Source organism: Oncorhynchus masou, chromosome 18 (assembly GCF_036934945.1).
Source record: "Oncorhynchus masou masou isolate Uvic2021 chromosome 18, UVic_Omas_1.1, whole genome shotgun sequence".
Classification (NCBI taxonomy): domain Eukaryota; kingdom Metazoa; phylum Chordata; class Actinopteri; order Salmoniformes; family Salmonidae; genus Oncorhynchus; species Oncorhynchus masou.
Window position 1 is genome coordinate 59430686 of NC_088229.1, and position 18881 is coordinate 59449566.

Genomic DNA, 18881 nt, shown 5'->3' on the forward strand with positions numbered 1-18881 from the left:
ATTGCTTAATCAATCCCTTAGCTTTTATCAACCTAAGTTAAGAGATGTACCATGGGCTACAAGATGGAGGAAAATCTATCCTGACGGACCTTATGAGTCCTTGAGGCAAATTTGTTCAGCATGAGGAAAAGCACCTACATGCAAATGTTCAAGTCTCTAGGTCAAACAAGGTAACGGATATGAGGGTTTAAGTAAGACTACTTATAACAGCGCCATCTATAGGCCACTCTGTGCCATTATTTTTGACCAAGTTACTCATGGCCTCTAGTTTCTGTGTGGTAAATTCGAAAAAAGTGACCAATCTATGCTGTTGAAAGTTTGAAACACACCCCTGTATTCACCTATGAGAATCCTCTTTAGTATATTGATGACACAAATACAATAAGATCAACTGTATGATAGGCTGAGGTGGTAGAGATGTTCACACTCCAAAACCACAGGGTGGGGAACCTGCACCAGGTCTAGAGTTCATAACCTTCTAGAGATTTCTTTAGCTGGGGGACAGTCTGCCTTCACTTAACCACCTGGAAAAAGATTGACAGTAGGGTTGTCCAAATTTTTGTGACATGTGAGATACTTTACAGATTCTACAGTAACCTATTCCCAGTACCAAACAGACTCCTAGCTTCTACTGTATGGCATTAAGAGTATCTAATCCTCTCAAGGGTGCCTATGGCAGAAGGATCTTGGAGTTGTTTCTCAACCGGATAACAGTCACTCTTGTAAAGGGATTCCTGCTCTACATAATCTCCCCGCGTATGTGTATCCCATCCACAAACACCGGGTGATATGTCAAAAGTGCTGAAGTAGTTCCTCACATCCACTATGGCTTTAGCCCTGTTGGCACTGTGACAAACAGTGGTGTTCAAAAATGTTAACCCTCATGGGTACACACTGTCACCAAATAGTACACATGTACATGTACATACAGTCCTCACCATACTTATTGGGATAGTGGAGCTAAAATAAAAATGTTGTCTCTATACTCTAGAATTTTGGATTTGAGATCAAATGATAGTACAGAATGTCATATTTTATTTTAGGGTATTTTCATACATATCTGTTGTCTGTATGTCTTCCTGAAACGTAAATGAATGGTGTCTGGAGTGATTTTCTTTTTAAATGAGCAGAGAAGATGTTTCTGAACACTTCTAAATTCACTGTGATGCTGCCAAGACTAAGAACATTCCTGAACGGATTATGAATAATCATGAGTATGAAAATTACAGAGGCTACAACAACAGATTATCCTCTCATCTTTGTGCCTCTGTAACTTGCTCACTCGTCATTATTCATGATTCATTAACGATTTTTCCGAATCATGGCAGCATCCAATTGAATGCCTTCTATCCTCACTTACAAAGTAACTCCAAAATGACACCCAACATCTTTCACCATACAGTTACTATTGAGCAATACCCAAAACACAGCCAAAACAAAAGGCAAACAAGTTTGAAGAATCGCAAGACACCAAATACTAGACCAAATACTAAATGTTTGACTACTTCAATACGCTATAAGTGAATTTGTCAAAATACTTATGATTTCTTCAAATGGCCCCCCATTTAGATACATAGATACATAAAGTGCTTTAATTTCTAAATGGTTAAACAGATATGTAATGAAAAACCCTCAAATAAAAGATGACATTCTTTATTTTCGACTCATATTAATCATGTTATCTAAAATCCAAAATGCTGAAGTAGAGAGACAAATTTAAAATGTTAGCTTTACTGTCCAAATGCACATGGTGCGGACTGTAATTTACACACGCACACACTGTTCATTATATAAGCGAAGGGCTCCTCCCTCATGGCCGGGGAGGAGAGTCTATAGGCCAATCAGAACCCAGCAAGAAGAGGAGGAATACACACACAACCAGGGCTGGTGGGACACAGAAGTGTGAAGACAAATATATATATACAGACACAGCACATTTTAGGCACTGCCGGAAGGCTGGCCTATGACCCCTCGTCCCTACCTGGCCCCCTATGGCTTGTAAACACACGTGGATTTCCCTGTTACACCATCACACACCCGATACACACACACAGACACAGACACCTGTATAACTCTGTGATAATTGCGCAACAATTGGGACAGCAATTGTCCAAACTGGAGTCGTAGTGGCATATAAATGACACTGAATATACAAAATATTAAGAACACCTGCTCTTTTCATGACAAAGACTGACCAGCTGAATACACCCCAAGTGTGATGAAAAGGTGTTGATTTCACAAACTTTTTTTTTGAGAGCTGTCATTGCTCACCTGTCTGCACATGCCCACACAAAAATACTGTCAGTTAAAGGTCCAATGTAGCTGTTTTTATCTCAATAATTATTTATTTTGACTTTTCTACATTGTAGAATAATAGTGAAGACATCACAACTATGGAATAACACATATGGAATTATATAGTAACCCCCAAAAAGTTAAACCAATCTAAAAATATTTTTGATTTTCGATTCTTCAAAGTAGCCACCCTTTGCCTTGATGACAGTTTTGCACACTTGGCATTCTCTCAACCAGCTTCATGAGGTAGTCACCTGGAATGCATTTAAACTAATAGGTGTGCCTTGTTAAAAGTTATTTCATGGTATTTCTTTCCTACTTAATGCATTTGAGCCAATCAGTTGTTGTGAAGAGGTAGGGTTGATATACAGAAGATAGCCCTATTTGGTAAAAGACCAAGTCCATATTATGGCAAGAACAGCTCAAATAAGGAAATCCCGAACACTGTCGATCAGTCACTCTTCTATCCATCGCATTCAGCACATGTACAAAACCCCAGAACTCTGGGAACAGAGTGTGATTGTGATGAAAATAAACTCTCCTATCTAAATCTGCATTTAGAATGTCTGTATTACTTCATGGCCACAAAAGGCAGACATTGTGGCTTAAAAGAAGGTACAGTAGTGTACACTGGTCTGGCTATTGGCCAGTAGTTTGAGGGGCAAGAAAACTCCAGAAGACTATGTTAACTGCAATATATGCTCCCATGTTCGGTTGCCCTAGCCACATGGGATGGGCCTCTTTTTCCAAGGGATGGTCCTCTTCCTCAGGGCACTAGGCAGAATAGGGATAGCTCCCTCCCGTCACAAGAGCCCAAGTCCTGAGATTGACCTTCAGAAGCCTACTGAGTGTAGGAACACAGTAGCTTGCCAAAACCTCCTGTTTGCAAGACCTTACCAAAGGCCTTTCTAGAGGCCTGCCTAGAAATGATCAGGAGGGATGTGTTTGGAAGGCCTACAAAGAGATGATTGCCTGTGGGGGAGATTGAGATCAGATGCGTTGAAAGAACACAATGTGTTACTGAACGAGACCGCACCCACAGCCAGGCTGTGGAGTACCCAGAGTGCACAGAGCTAGAGCTGCAGGCATTAGGGATCAGTGGTGGAAAAAGTACTACATTCTCATACTTGAGTAAAAGTAAATACGTTAGTAGAATATGACTCAAGTAAAAGTGAGTCACCCAGTAAAATACTACTTGAATAAAAGTCTAAACGTATTTGGTTTTAAATATACAACTATCAAAAGTAAAAGTATGAACAATTAAAAATTCCTTATATTAAGCAAACCAGACGACACAATGTTCTTGTTTTATTTATTTATGGATAGCCAGGGTCACAATCCAACACTCAGACATCGTTTAAAAACAAAGCATTTGTGTTTGGGGAGTCTGCCAGATCAGAGGCAGTAGGGATGTTCTCTTGATAAGTGTGCGAATTTGACCATTTTCTGTCCTGCTAAGCATACAAAATGTAACAAGTACTTTTGGGTGTCAGGGAAAATGTATGGGGTAAAAAGTACATAATTGTCTTTAGGAATTTAGTGAAGTAAAAGTAAAAGTTGTCAAAAATATAAATAGTAAAATAAAATAAAGCATCAATACGACTGCAACGTCCTTATAAGGGCAACGAAGTGATGGAGGTGCAAACCATCAATAGAAATTAATGGAATTCCACATTATTTCAATTAAATGTTTAAGGACAAAATTATAAGTTTAAGTATTTTTTTGTTTTAGTGGGGACAGTAACATTAAAACGTAGCTCACATAATATAAATTAAAAGTATGCATTAAGGTGTCTGTAATAGAATATCATGTTTTTTTTACATTAGTGGAGTGCCAAGATTGAGGTGCAGTGACCTCAAAACAGTGCCCCTCTCAGTCATCTAGTGCATACAGTGCCTTCGGAAAGTATTAAGACCCCTTGACTTTTTCCACATTTTGTTCCGTTACAGCCTTATTCTAAAATTGATTTAAAAAAATATTCCCTCAATCTACACACAATAACCCATAATAACAAAGCAAAACCGGGATTCTAGAAAAGTTTGCTAATTTATAAAAATGTAAAAACAGAAATATGAACATTTACATAAGTATTCAGACCCTTTACTCAGTACTTTGTTGAAGCACCTTAGGCAGCGATAATAGCATTGAGTCTTCTTGGGTTTGATGCTACAAGCTTGGCACACCTGTATTGGAGAGTTTCTCCCATTCTCTGCAGATCCTCTCAAGCTCTGTCAGGTTGGATGGGGAGTGGCGCTGCACAGCTATTTTCAGGTCTCTCTAGAGATGTTTGATCGGGTTCAAGACCAGGCTCTGGCTGGGCCACTCAAGGACATTCAGAGACTTGTCCCGAAACAACTCCTGCATTGTCTTGGCTGTGTGCTTAGGGTCATGTCCTGTTGGAAGGGTAACCTTCGCCCCAGTCTGAGGTCTTGAGCGCTCTGGAGCAGGTTTTTATCAAGGATCTCTCTGTACTTTGCTCCGTTCATCTTTCCCTCGATCCTGACTAGTCTCCCAGTCCCTGCAGCTGAAAAACATGCTGCCACCACCATGCTTCAACGTAGGGATGGTGCCAGGTTTCCTCCAGACTTGAACCTTGGCATTTGGCCAATCTTGGTTTCAACAGACCAGAGAATCTTGTTTCTCATGGTCTGAGAGTCCTTTGTGTGCCTTTTGGCAAACTCCAAGTGGGCTGTCATGTGCCCTTTACTGAGGAGTGGCTTCCGTCTGGACACTCTACCATAAAAGCCTTATTGGTGGAGTGCTGCAGAGATGGCTGTCCTTCTGGAAGGTTCTCCCATCTCCACAGAGGAACTCTGGAGCTCTGTCGGAGAGACCACCGGGCCTTGGTCACCTCCCTGACCAAGGCCCTTCTCCCCCGATTGCTCAGTTTGGCTGGGCGGCCAGCTTTGGGAAGAGTCTTGGTGGTTCCCAACTTGGGAGGTCAACTTTTTCCACAGTGTGTTATGTTTCAGCGTTATTCAATTTTTTTATGCCACTAGAGATTCTGGGTTTGAGTCCAGGCTCGGTGGGCTGCGAGCTGCGACCGGGAGACCCATGGGGTGGCGTAAAATTGGCCCAGCGTTGTCTGGGTTAGGGGAGGGTTTAGCTGGCAGGGATGTCCTTGTTCCATCGCGCACATGTGACCCCTGTGGCGGGCTGGGTTCAGTGCACGCTGACACGGGCGCCAGGTCTACGGTGTTTCCTCCGACACATTTGTGCAGGTGGCTTCTGGGTTAAGTGGGCAAAAAGAATGTGGAAAAATCAAGGGGTCTGAATACTTTTTTTCTGTGGTCTTTCAATTGCAGCTCATCAACCTGCACTTGGATTAACTAGCTGTCAAAGTGAATGTTTTCTACAGACTACAGAGCACCCACAGAGGACAATTTCCCTGTTTTTGAGGACTTACTGGGAACATCAAACAACTAGCACGGCTTCAATAAAGTCATTGTGAATTACAATGCCCGGATGTAGTGAAAATCCCACAGGCTAAGATAGTGATCAGTTATTTTAAATTTATGTAATACAGTAGTGAAATCTTATGCAATCATACAAACAATGGACTTGCTGCCTTAGTTAAGAAATATGGAGTTGCATCTTGTTACTATCGACCACACCAGTAGCCTACACAGCCTATACAGTGGTCAAACCTGAACACAGGCCTCTAACAGTTGAGCACATTCCACCTTCATCCAACACTTCACAAGAGCCATTTAGTGACAGAGATGCTCCACTGTGGGACGTCAGTTCTGTTCTTACCTGGAAGTTGCCCACCATAATGAGTCCTGCAGCACAGATCCAGCCAGTGGAAAGGCCGGCAGTGTTAAGGACACAGTTCTGGTGTTTCTCTATGACGTGGGCATACCGCAGCAGCCCTATCAAAATCACTGAGGGAGGGAGGAGAAACAAAACAAACATTTTTATTTTCACCTATCTATCAAGCAGACAGAACCACTCATCTGGTGACGGCTCACTATCAAACCTGCCAGAGCATGGAATCAACAAGAAACAACACTCTACATGTACCTCTTGCAGAGTAGGGAGTAGTCCACTCTTGGATATTGAGTTGCAAGATGGAAAAGCAGATAGAATGTGCATAACACTATGCCAAGAAGTGCCGTCTCTGCCGAGTTGTTAAGAACTGGAAACCAAGTTGTGTGCAGATGCCTAATGGCTCTGTACCAAACTGGCCAGTGAAGGCTTCGCTGCAGCCATGCAGCACTTCCAAGAGCAGCAAACTGTTCTCCCAAAAATCCATTGGATGGAAATAGGTTCACATCTGGTGTACATCTCACCACCAAGCGAGTGTTTAGACGTGCGTGTTGTCAATACAGTGATAATACCGCATATAATGCGATGAAAATCCTTGTTTGCTAGTGATTCTTTTGCAAATTCACTAGTTAGGACACAGTGAGGGATCTACTTTGTGGCCGGGGGTTTCAGACGTCACCGTTCTTCTCATCGCAACTCCACACCAAGCGCCAGAGTTAAGTAAACGCTCTCGCAGTGTGTGTGCTCAAACAAAAACGCGCCATCCCTTTGTGGCTTCTGGTGGTGTGCTTTGTTCACGTGTTTGAGTACGTGATCGCTAGCACTTTGTGCTGCATTCAACCCCCAAGCAGTGCCTCTAACCGCTCCCTGACATAAGAGAGCCCTGTTCAAACAAACTGAACCGTGGGGGGTATTAAAATGCACTGTTTTGATAAGACTGTTATGTAATAATCACTTCAAAACCTGTCCATTCTAACTTTGTTCTAACTTCAAACTGGTAAGGACAGTACAAATGATACAATTGCAAATACTGAACATGCACTGTAATGGATCCAGATATGTGATATATCCATGTTCATACTGTATGCCATTTGGCAAACATTTTGGCACATAAATCAATCTGAAAAGAGACCATTTGACAGGGTATAATAAGTTAATCATAGTTTTTTAGGTCTCCAATGCAGTCCTTATAGGGAAAATTCCTTGACAGTTAAGGTTTCTAAGGCTGAATATTCCAAAAAAGCCCATACACTCTGCGTCCATGATTGGCTTTGAAGCACAAACAAAACAACCAAAATAGCTGGTTTCAAGAGGTTTTGGCAGAGAAACAGCACTGCTGTAATTGCCCATGATCGGGCTGCTGCGGTTAGTTCATGTGGTGTTGGAGTGGGGGACACACACAGAAAGTTCTCCTTTCAGGGGGTGGAGTAAAAGGGGCAGGGGGGGGGGGACATTGGGGGGCATAGACTTCTGTTTGTGGAACAGAGACCTTGTTAGATTCACAGTCACAGCTGGAAAAACTTTTGGTATTTTTGATATTCTATTAGGATCCCCATTAGCTGTTGCAAAAGCAGCAGCTACTCTTCCTGGAGTCCACACAAAACATGAATACAGAACATTTAATAGACAAGAACAGCTCAAGGACAGAACTACATCAGAACTATATTTTAAAAAAGGCACACGTAGCCTACATATCAATACATAAACACAAACTATCTAGCTTTTACAACTACATTTAGGGATGCCCAGTGAGGCAAACCATTTTACTTTTACAGTGAAAGAGGATGACAGAACTACAGACATCCCTGACAGTTACGTACAGTGTACTGGGTATAACTATGAGTGAGTGGATAGCTAACAGAGTAGTCATCGATCTGCATCGTAATCCAAACTCGAACAATTTGCCGCCATTTTGCCACCAAATCATTTTATCTGGTCTCAGTGCCGTCAGTGCATTAACTTCTTATGGCTGGGGGGCAGTATTGAGCAGCTTGGATGAATAAGGTGCCCAGAGTAAACTGCCTACTACTCATGCCCAGAAGCTAAGATATGCATATCATTAGTAGATTTGGATAAAAAACACTGCTGTTTCTAAAACTATTTGAATGATGTCTGTGAGTATAACAGAACTCATATGGCAGGCAAAAACCTGAAAAGTCCAACCAGGAAGTGGGAAATCTGAGGTGTGTAGGTTTTCAAGCCTTTGTCTATCCAATATACAGTGTAAAATATGGTCCGATTGCACTTCCTAAGGCTTCCACTAGATGTCAACAGTCTTTAGAACCTTGTTTCAGGCTTCTACTGTGAAGGGGGAGCGAATAAAAGCTGTTTGAGTCAGGTGTCTGGCAGAATGCCATGAGCTAAGTCTCGCGCGCGTCCGTGAGCACGAGCTCTGTTCCTTTTCATTTCTAAAGACAAAAGAATTGTCCGGTTGGAATATTATTGCAGATTTATGATAAAAGCATCCTAAAGATTGATTCTATACATCATTTGACATGTTTCTACGAACTGTAATGGAACTGTCATCTGAACTAAGTGCCTGCGCCTTGTGAATTTGGATTTGTGAACTAAATGCGCGAACAAACATTTATTGTGGAACTGGGATTCCTGGGAGTACATTCCTATGAAGATCATCAAAAGGTAAGTGAATATTTACAATGCTATTTCTGACTTCTGTTTACTCCACAACATGGCGTGTATCCATATGGTTTGTTTTGGTCGCTGAGCGCTGTACTCAGATTATTCCATGGTGTGCTTCCGCTGTAAGGATTTTTTGAAATCTGAAACGAGTTGCATTAACTTCTTCGATATAGGGGCGCTCTTTTAAATTTTTGATAAAAAAAACGTTCCCGTTTTAAACAAGATATTTTGTCACGAAAAGATGCGACTATGCATATAATTGACAGCTTTGGAAAGAAAACACTCTGACGTTCCCAAAACTGCAAAGATATTATCTGTGAGTGCCACAGAACTGATGCTACAGGCAAAACCAAGATGAAATTTCAAACAGGAAATGGCCCAGATTTTGAGGGCGCTGTGTTCCAATGTCTCCTTATATGGCTGTCAATGCGCCAGGAATGAGCCTACATTTTCTGTCGTTTCCCCAAGGTGTCTGCAGCATTGTGACGTATTTGTAGGCATATCTTTGGAAGATTGACCATAAGAGACTACATTTACCAGGTGCCCGCATGGTGTCCTCCGTCGAAATTATTGCGTAATCTCCAGCTGCGTGCATTTTACCATTTGCTTCAGAGGAGAAAGTCAACTGCCACGAATGATTTATCATCGAATAGATATGTGAAAAACACCTTGAGGATTGATTCGAAACAACGTTTGCCATGTTGATGTCGATATTATGGAGTTAATTTGGAAAAAGTTTGGCGTTGTAATGACTGAATTTTCGTTTTTTTTTTCATGGCCAAATGTGATGAACAAAACGGAGCGATTTCACCTACACAAAGTTTTTGGAAAAACTGAACATTTGCTATCTAACAGAGTCTCCTCATTGAAAACATCCGAAGTTCTTCAAAGGTAAATGATTTTATTTGAATGCTTTTCTTGTTTTTGTGAAAATGTTGCCTGCTGAATGCCAGGCTTAATGCTATGCTAGCTATCAATACTCTTACACAAATGCTTGTGTAGCTATGGTTGAAAAGCATATTTTGAAAATCTGAAAATGACAGTGTTGTTAACAAAAGGCTAAGCTTGTGAGTGAATATATTTCTTTCATTTCATTTGCGATTTTCATGAATAGTTAACGTTGCGTTATGCTAATGAGCTTGAGGCTATGATTACGCTCCCGGATACGGGATTGCTCGATGCAAGAAGTTAAGATGACGACACCGCATGCTGATAATGGACCTATGATGCATCGCCCTTCCTATTCAAAGCAAACATGAGTTTCACTGGTACATACCCATGAAGGATCCGGTACTGCAGATGAGGCTGAAGAAGCAACTCTCAGGGGGAAGGGTGCCACACTTACTGCAATGAAAACAGAGGGAGGGATCAGTTAGTGTCTGAACTCTGCGGTACTGAAATAGACCCGGCCATGTTTCCCTTGGCAAAAGCAACAGACCGACCTCATGTAGATGGGTAACATGGTGAGCAGATTCTTTGGAAGCCAAGCTCGACCACACAGCTGGAAATATTGGCGGCATTTCAGTATGCTCAGTACTACAACTGATTCCTCCCTCCTTCTGTGGCACCCTTCCATGCACTAAAGCCGCAAGTGAACAGCAAATCTGGTTTCCAAAAAACATACACAACGCCTCTCCCACATGTGACCTACTTGTGGTGTGTATGTACTGACACGTATGTGTAACTGATGTAACCGATTCACACACACACACTACATGTTAATGTTTTTAAATGTATGTACATTTTAAAGTCTTTAGTCTGTAATGTCTTTTCCGTTATGTGTTGGACCCCTGTAAGACTAGCTGTGTCCATTTGCTTCGGCTAATAAAGATCCTAAAGAATCAAATCAAACTCTCAAACTCGTTCCTTCTCTTCTTTCCGTAGTCTGCACTTACAGTTGAAGTCGGAAGTTTACATACACGTTAGCCAAATACATTTGAACTCAGTTTCACAATTCCTGACATTTTAATCAGAGTAATAATTCCCTGTCTTAGGCCAGTTAGGATCACCACTTTATTTAAAAAATGTGAAATGTCAGAATAATAGTAGAAATAATTATTTATTCCAGCGTTTATTTCTTTCATCACATTCCCCGTGGGTCAGAAGTCTACATACACTCAATCAGTATTTGGTAGCATTGCCTTTAAATGGTTTAACTTGGGTCAAACGTTTTGGGTAGCCTTCCACAAGTTTCCCACAGTGAATTGGGTGAATTTTGGCCCATTCCTCCTAACAGAGCTGGTGTGACTGAGTCAGGTTTGTAGGCCTCCTTGCTCGCACACGCTTTTTCAGTTCTGCCCACAAATTTTCTCGAGGATTGAGGTCAGGGCTTTGTGATGGCCACTCCAATACCTGGGACTTTGTTGTCCTTAAAGCCATTTTGCCACAACTTTGGAAGTATGCTTGGGGTCATTGTCCATTTGGAAGACCCATTTGCGACCAAGCTTTAACTTCCTGACTGATGTCTTGAGATGTTGCTTCAATATATCCACATAATTTCCCTCCCTCATGATGCCATCTATTCTGTGAAGTGCACCAGTCCCTCCTGCAGCAAAGCACCTCCACAACATGATGCTGTCACCCCCGTGCTTCACGGTTGGGATGGTGTTTTTTGGCTTGCAAGCCTCCCTCCTTTTCCTCCATATATAACAATGGTCATTATGGCCAAGCAGTTCTATTTTTGTTTCATCAGACCAGAGGACATTTCTCCAAAAAGTACAATCTTTGTCCCCATGTGCAGTTTCAACCCGTAGTCTGGCTTTTTTTATGGCGGTTTTGGAGCAGTGGTTTCTTCCTTGCTGAGCGGCCTTTCAGGTTATGCCGATATAGGACTCGTTTTACTGTGGATATAGATACTTTTGTACCTGTTTCCTCCAGCATCTTCACAAGGTCCTTTGCTGTTGTTCTGAGATTGATTTGCACTTTTCGTACCAAAGTACGTTCTTCTCTAGGAGACAGAACGCGTCTCCTTCCTGAGCAGTATGATGGCTGCATGGTCTCATGGTGTTCATACTTGCATACTATTGTTTGTACAGATGAACGTGGTACCTTCCGGAGTTTGGAAATGGCTCCCAAGGATGAACCAGACTTGTGGAGGTCTACAAAAAAAATTCTGAGGTCTTGGCTGATTTCTTTTGATTTTCTCATGATGTCAAGCAAAGAGGCACTGAGTTTGAAGGTAGGTCTTGAAATACATCCACAGGCACACCTCCAATTGACTCAAATGATGTCAATTAGCCTATCAGAAGCTTCTAAAGCCATGACATAATTTTCTGGAATTTTCCGAGCTGTTTAAAGGCACAGTCAACTTAGCGTATGTAAACTTCTGACCCACTGGAATTGTGATACAGTGAATTAGAAGTGAAATAATCTGTCTGTAAACAATTGTTGGAAAAAATTACTTGTGTCATGCACAAAGTAGATGTGCATGACACAAGTAATCTAACCGAATTGCCAAAACTATAGTTTGTTAAAAATCAATTTGTGGAGTGGTTGAAAAACGAGTTTTAATGACTCCAACCTAAGTGTATGTAAACGTCAGACTTCAACTGTATATGTAAAAGTCCCCGTAGGTGTCCACCGCATTGCATTCACCTATCCTGTGTTTTCAGATCCGTGCAGATGAGAGGAAGGAGACTATGAGAGGTTATTGAGGAAAACATGCATGGATCAAGGAGCATGTGTAGATCATTGAGAGAATCCGAACATAGGAAAAACAACATCTCACTTTCCCACACACAGGTAAAAAACATTTCGCAGTACAAAACCGTGACCAGTGCACAGAAACCCAGTCACCCACCCACAGACTAAAGCCTTCATAAAAGATCACACATATAAAGTGACTAGTCGACATCAACCATAACACTTCTTGTTGACATTTGTCTTGTCACCATTGTGACATTTCAAAGGCTCACAGAGTATCCACTAAACAAAATGTTTCACTTCCTGCCAGTGCCAGGCCAGTAAGTGTGTGCATATCTCGCTATCTCTCTCTCTCACACACGCACGCACACACACATTTAACAAGCACACACACACAAACCACACAGCCAAGGACAAGCTGTGAGTTGTGTAGACATATTCCTGTTATTCTGTAGATGAAGGGGGTGAATACTTAGCCTGGCATTCGCGACCCACGTGACTCACGGCACAGGGAGAGCTGTGAACACACTAGTCTGGAAAAGAGGCCGTTTTTTAATGCAATATTCGCTCAGAATTTTTTTGGTTTGATTGGCTCTCTCAAATATTTTAGACTTCTCGTTGTTTGAATTTTAAAATCTAACAGTTGTAATGGAAGGGGGGCGGTGCTCGAGGTCTGTGTTTTGCTGTGCGTGTTTGATTGAGGAAGACACAGAGAGCAAACCAGTAAAAGCACAGCCGCCTTCGTCATTGACACTTTGTGCCGACAACATCAAATAGCCATCCCAGACTCTGACGTCAGGAGGACTTAGGTGTGAGAGTTAGGTGTTAGCCAGACTAGTGAAACCCAGGCTACATAAGAAGGAAAACAGAAAGGTGAAAAAATGAAAGATGAAAAAGACAATAGGGGATATTTAATGACAGCAACAGGCCATGAAGACCTTGCTCTCCTTGCAGCCTGTTATGTACATTCACTGTACACCATGCGCTTGCTTTATCTAATGGTAAATGGCAGATACATTGATCATTCGTTTAACACAATGGATGACCTTCGACCTCAAAGAAACAACATGCAGCTCAACTCACAGGGCAAATTGTATATAGTGTAGCATAGTTGTTTACTGGTACTGTGTATATATGCAGTGTAGGCTTCTGTTAGTGTGCGAATGTAAATATGAATGAAACAGCATGGTACAGACTAGAGGTCAACCGATTAATCGGAATGGCCGATTTAACTAGGGCCGATTTCAAGTTTTCATAACAATCGGAAATCGGTATTTTTGGGCGCCGATTTCCGATTACATTTTTTTTATTTTTTATACCTTTTATTTAACTAGGCAAGTCAGTTAAGAACACATTCTTATTTTCAATTACTGCATAGGAACTGTGGGTTAACTGCCTTGTTCAGGAGCAGAACGGCAGATTTTCACCTTGTCAGCTCAGGGTTCCAATCCTGCAACCGCACAGTTAATTAGTCCAACGCTCTAACCATTGCACTCCACGAGGAGCCTGCCTGTTACGCGAATGCAGTAGAAGCCAAGGTAAATTGCTAGCTAGCATTAATCTTATCTTATAAAAAACAATCAATCATAATCACTAGTTATAACTACTAATCCAGTTTAGCAGGCAATATTAACCAGGTGAAATTGTGTAATTTCTCTTGCGTTCATTGCACGCAGAGTCAGGGTATATGCAGCAGTTTGGGCTGCCTGGCTCATTGCGAACTAATTTGCCAGAAGTTTACGTAATTATGACATACATTGAAGGTTGTGCAATGTAATAAGAGTATTTAGACTTAGGGATGCCACCCGTTAGATAAAATACCAAACGGTTCCGTATTTCACTGAAATAATAAACGTTTTATTTTCCGAAATGATAGTTTCTGGATTCGATCATATTAATGACCAAAGGCTCGTATTTCTGTGTGTTATTATGTTATAATTAAGTCTGATTTGATAGAGCAGTCTGACTGAGCAGCAGCAGGCCCGTAATCGTTCATTCAAACAGCACTTTTGTGCATTTTGCCAGCAGCTCTTTGCAAGCACAGTGCTGTTTATGACTTCAAGACTATCAGCCTATTGGCTGGTGTAACCAATGTGAAATGGCCAGCTAGTTAGCTGGGTGTACGCTAATACTGTTTCAAACGTCACTCGCTTTTAGATTTGGAGTAGTTATTCCCCTTGCGCTGCAAGGGGCGCAGCTTTTGTGGAGCGATGGGTAATGCTGCTTCGATGGTGGCTGTTGTCGATGTGTTCCTGGTTCGAGCCCAGGTAGGGGCGAGGAGAGGCTATACTGTTACACTGGCAATACTAAAGTGCCTATAAGAACATCCAATAGTAAAAGGTATATGAAATACAAATGGTATAGAGAGAAATAGTCCTATAAATACTATATTAACTACAACCTAAAACCTCTTACCTTGGAATATTGAAGTCTCATGTTAAAAGGAACCACCAACTTTCATATGTTCTCATGTTCTGAGCAAGGAACTTAAACGTTAGCTTTTTTACATGGCACATATTTTACATGGCACATATTTTACATGGCACACATTTTTACATCGCACATATTTTACATGGCACATATTTTACATGGCACATATTTTTACATGGCACATATTTTACATGGCACACATTTTTACATGGCACATATTACTTTCTTCTCCAACACTTTGTTTTTGCATTATTTAAACCAAATTGAACATGTTTCATTATTTATTTGAGGCTAAATTTATTTTATTGATGTTTTATATTAAGTTAAAATAAGTGTTAATTCAGTATTGTTGTAATTGTCATTATTACAAATTTTATTTTTAATTATATATTTTTTTTAATCTGCTGATTAATCGTTGTCGGCCTTTTTGGTCCTCCAAAAATCGGTATCGGCGTTTAAAAATCATAATCGATCGACCTCTAGTACAGACAGTGTAATACGGTACTGACCTGATGAGTGGGACATTGTCCAGGGTACAGCACAGCTCAGGACCCCTCTGGAGAGACAGCTTCTCCTCACACGACTGATTATACAGCCTGGATGGGAAAAAAAACAGACCTTTACTTTACACTTTTGCTATCAAATGGAACATACTTTACCCACTGGGCAAAAACGAGGTGAATCAACGTTGTTTCCATGTCATTTCAACAAAATAATACAATTTGATGAAGTTGCATCAACAAGGAAAACTGATTGGATTTGCAAAAAGTAATCAACGTAAGGGAATTTAGACTTTTTTTCACCCAACTTTTAACCTGAATCCAATGACAAGCTCATTTTTTGTTGTTGATTTCACGTTAAATTCATGTTAGTTGACAACTCAACCAAATGTAAATCAAAACTAGACGTTGAACTGACATCTGTGCCCAGTGGATAACTTTTCTGAGGGAATTGTATTCCTTATTAAGGCATATTTGCAGATGGAACTATTGCATAATCCGCCTTAGACAGGTGGCTATCCTGAATGGACTGTGTGACCTGAGAGCATAAAGTCACCCATTAGTTATGCTTCGACACATGCAAAGTCTAGATCAGAATGCGTCCCCACCGAACACCCACCACTACTAAAGTAAACACGTCGCATAACACTATTGTGAGGACAAACACTGGGAGACGAGAAGCAAGTACAGGGAGTGAACATTTAATAAATAACTGACAAGCAACAAACAAGGACAGCGTCTGGACAGAGGAAACATAACGACAATAATGCTGACACAGGGATCAAACCAAGGAACAGACAGATATAGGAAGGGCAATCAATAAAGTAATGGAGTCCAGGTGAGTCCAAAGATGCGCTAGTGCACGTAATGATGGGCAGTCTGGCGCCCTGGAGCGAACGGGCGCAGGCGTGACAGTACCCCCCTCCCGTCCCGATGGGAGCCTGCCTGCCTGGCCGGCAGAAGCATGGGAGCCAGACGAGCCAGCTGAGGCGGCCTCCCACTTGATGGATGACTGTTTTTGTTGATGGGTGCTTTGAAGAACATTGAGACAGGTACTGTTGTATTACATGTGTCTTTCTACTGATCAGAGTACACTTTATCTTGTATGATTTCTAGAATATTAAAAAAAAATAAAAACATTTTTTTTATTTCAAATTTTAACCCTTTTTCTTCACAATTTTGTGGTATCCAATTGTTTTAGTAGCTACTATCTTGTCTCATCACTACAACTCCCGTACGGGCTCGGGAGAGACGAAGGTTGAAAGTCATGCATTCTCTGATACACAAACCAACCAAGCCGCACTGCTTCTTAACACAGCGCGCATCCAACCCAGAAGCCAGCCGCACCAATGTGTCAGAGGAAACACCGCGCACCTGGAAACCTTGGTTAGCACGCACTGCGCCCGGCCCGCCACAAGCCAATTGTGCGTCGCCCCACGGACCTCCCAGTCGCGGCCAGTTACGACAGAGCCTGGGCGCGAACCCAGAGTCTCTGATGGCACAGCTGGCGCTGCAGTACAGTGCCCTTAACCACTGCGCCACCCGAGAGGCCCATCAAAAACATTTTAGAGTGATTATTTGTGTACTTGTTTGGCATCTTATTGGATTGTTAAGAACGAGCAACTTAAGCATTTCACCGCACCCGCTATAACATCCACTAAACTGTGTACGCGACCAATGAACTTTGATTGGAATTCCCTGATTAAGGAGTTAGTAGAATGCTCCTTACAGTCAAATGTCCAGGTATAGTGCAGGTATGGGTTTGGAATAGTTGTTTGTTTTTGCTTGGGCAGGTCTGCTGCTTGTGGGAATAGCTTGGAATTAATGTAGCACCCTGGCATGTTTAATCCCTGTTTACTTCACACATACCACAGACGTAATTCTCCCACTCCTAAAAGAATTTGCATGCTATTGCCTTTCCCCAAAAAGTTGCTTCCCATCCCTGCTTTCCCATAATTAACCCATTACTCCTCTCTCTCTCTCCACATGCTCTCGTTTCTCCCCTCTCCCATATTATTTCTCTCTATGTTCTCCAAATTTGTCTCCATCTCCCTCCTCTCTCCATTTCTCCCTCACCCCGTTTCTCTCATGCCTCACTATGTTTGAATAAGGCAGTCGGGCCCAGGAAGTCTAGAGGGGGGCCTTGTTGATGTAGGTTGAGAAAAGATGGCCTATTCCCTCTTGTGAAACGAGCCAGCCATAAATTATCAAATTTCTCCCGATTTAATGTTGAATAAGCAGACTTGTTGAGAAGGTACGGTTTCTCTTGCCCTTTTGCAAGAGCTGGTTCATAACCGTTCAAAATCAGTTTGCTGGTTTGACATTTAAAGCACATACCTCAGCAGGAATTTTGGGGTTTTGATAAAGATTATAGAATTACTGAAATTACTTCTGATTGTCTTGAGTGGAAGTCTACAACTGTGTGTGGCACTTTCTAGGTAAAATCAATGTGAGGCTGAAATAACATAATGGTCCCCTGTGTCCGCATGGGGAGACTTAAAAACATTCTACCTCACTTTATCATCACATCTCCTGCGCCACTAGTTTACTTAATTCTACACACAGAAACACAGGCCCTTCCTCGTTCTCCCTTCGGCTAATCTGACCACGACTCTATACTCCTGCTTCCAATGAAGCAGACGCAAGGCTACAAGACTGTTTTGCTAGTACAGACTGGAATATGTTCCGGGATTCATCCAATAACATTTAGGAGTTTACCACATCAGTCACAGGCTTCATCGAACATATACAAATCAAAAACCATGGATTACAGGCCATATCCATGCTTGGCAATATCCATGCTCCGCTTACAAGGAACGAGACACGGATATGGTGCATACAAGAAAGCCCGCTATGACCTCCAACGAGACATCAAACAAGCAAAATGACAATATAGGAGGAAGGTGGAATCCTATTAAACCTGCTTCAACACTTATCTATGAGGCAGGGCTTGCAGACGTCAACAGATTACAAAGGGAAACCCAGACGTGAGATTCCCAGTGATGAAGACCCCCTCAACAAGCAAAATGCCTTTTAAGCTCGCTTTGAGGAATACAATACGGAGTCTTGCGTGAAAGCCCCTGCTGGTCCAGACGACTGTGTGTTTTCTTTCTCCATGGCCGATATGAGTAAAACGTTTAAACAGGTTCACACTCGCAAGGCCGCCGGGCAAGATGGAATACCAGGGTGCATTCTCAAAGCAGGCACAGATCAAGTGGCATGTGTCTAGACTCAAATGTATATCCTTGTCCCAGTCTGTAATCCCAACATGTTTCAAGTTCACCACCATTGTCCCTGTTCCCAAGAACTCCAAGCTAACCTGCCTAAAATACTATTGTCCTGTAGCACTCACACCTGTAATTATGAAGTGCTTTGAAAGGCTGGTCATGCCACATATAAACACCATCATCCCAGACACCTTGGACCCACTCCAATTTGTATACCGCGTCAACGGATCCACAGCTGATGAAAACTCAAGTGCACTTCACACTGCCCTCTCCCACCTGGACAAGAGGATAAATAACTATGTGAGAATGCTGTTCATAGACTACAGCTCAGCGTTCAACACTAATCAAATCAACTGTAAATTTCGGTGTTCCTCAAGG

The 18881-nt window shown here is 41.9% G+C and overlaps 1 protein-coding gene across 3 annotated transcripts in view; it reads right to left on the reverse strand.

Annotated features, from left to right (window-relative positions):
• LOC135504990 (transmembrane protein 150A-like) overlaps window positions 1–18881 on the reverse strand; it is a 36327-nt gene that overhangs the window by 2671 nt on the left and 14775 nt on the right. For all 3 annotated transcript variants that reach the window (XM_064923980.1, XM_064923978.1, XM_064923979.1), the window contains exons 4-6: window positions 15286–15372; window positions 9981–10048; window positions 6053–6180 (exon numbers count right to left, since the gene is read on the reverse strand). In XM_064923980.1, the coding sequence (XP_064780052.1) occupies window positions 6053–6180; window positions 9981–10048; window positions 15286–15372 (283 nt within the window). The remainder of the gene's footprint in view (window positions 1–6052; window positions 6181–9980; window positions 10049–15285; window positions 15373–18881) is intronic.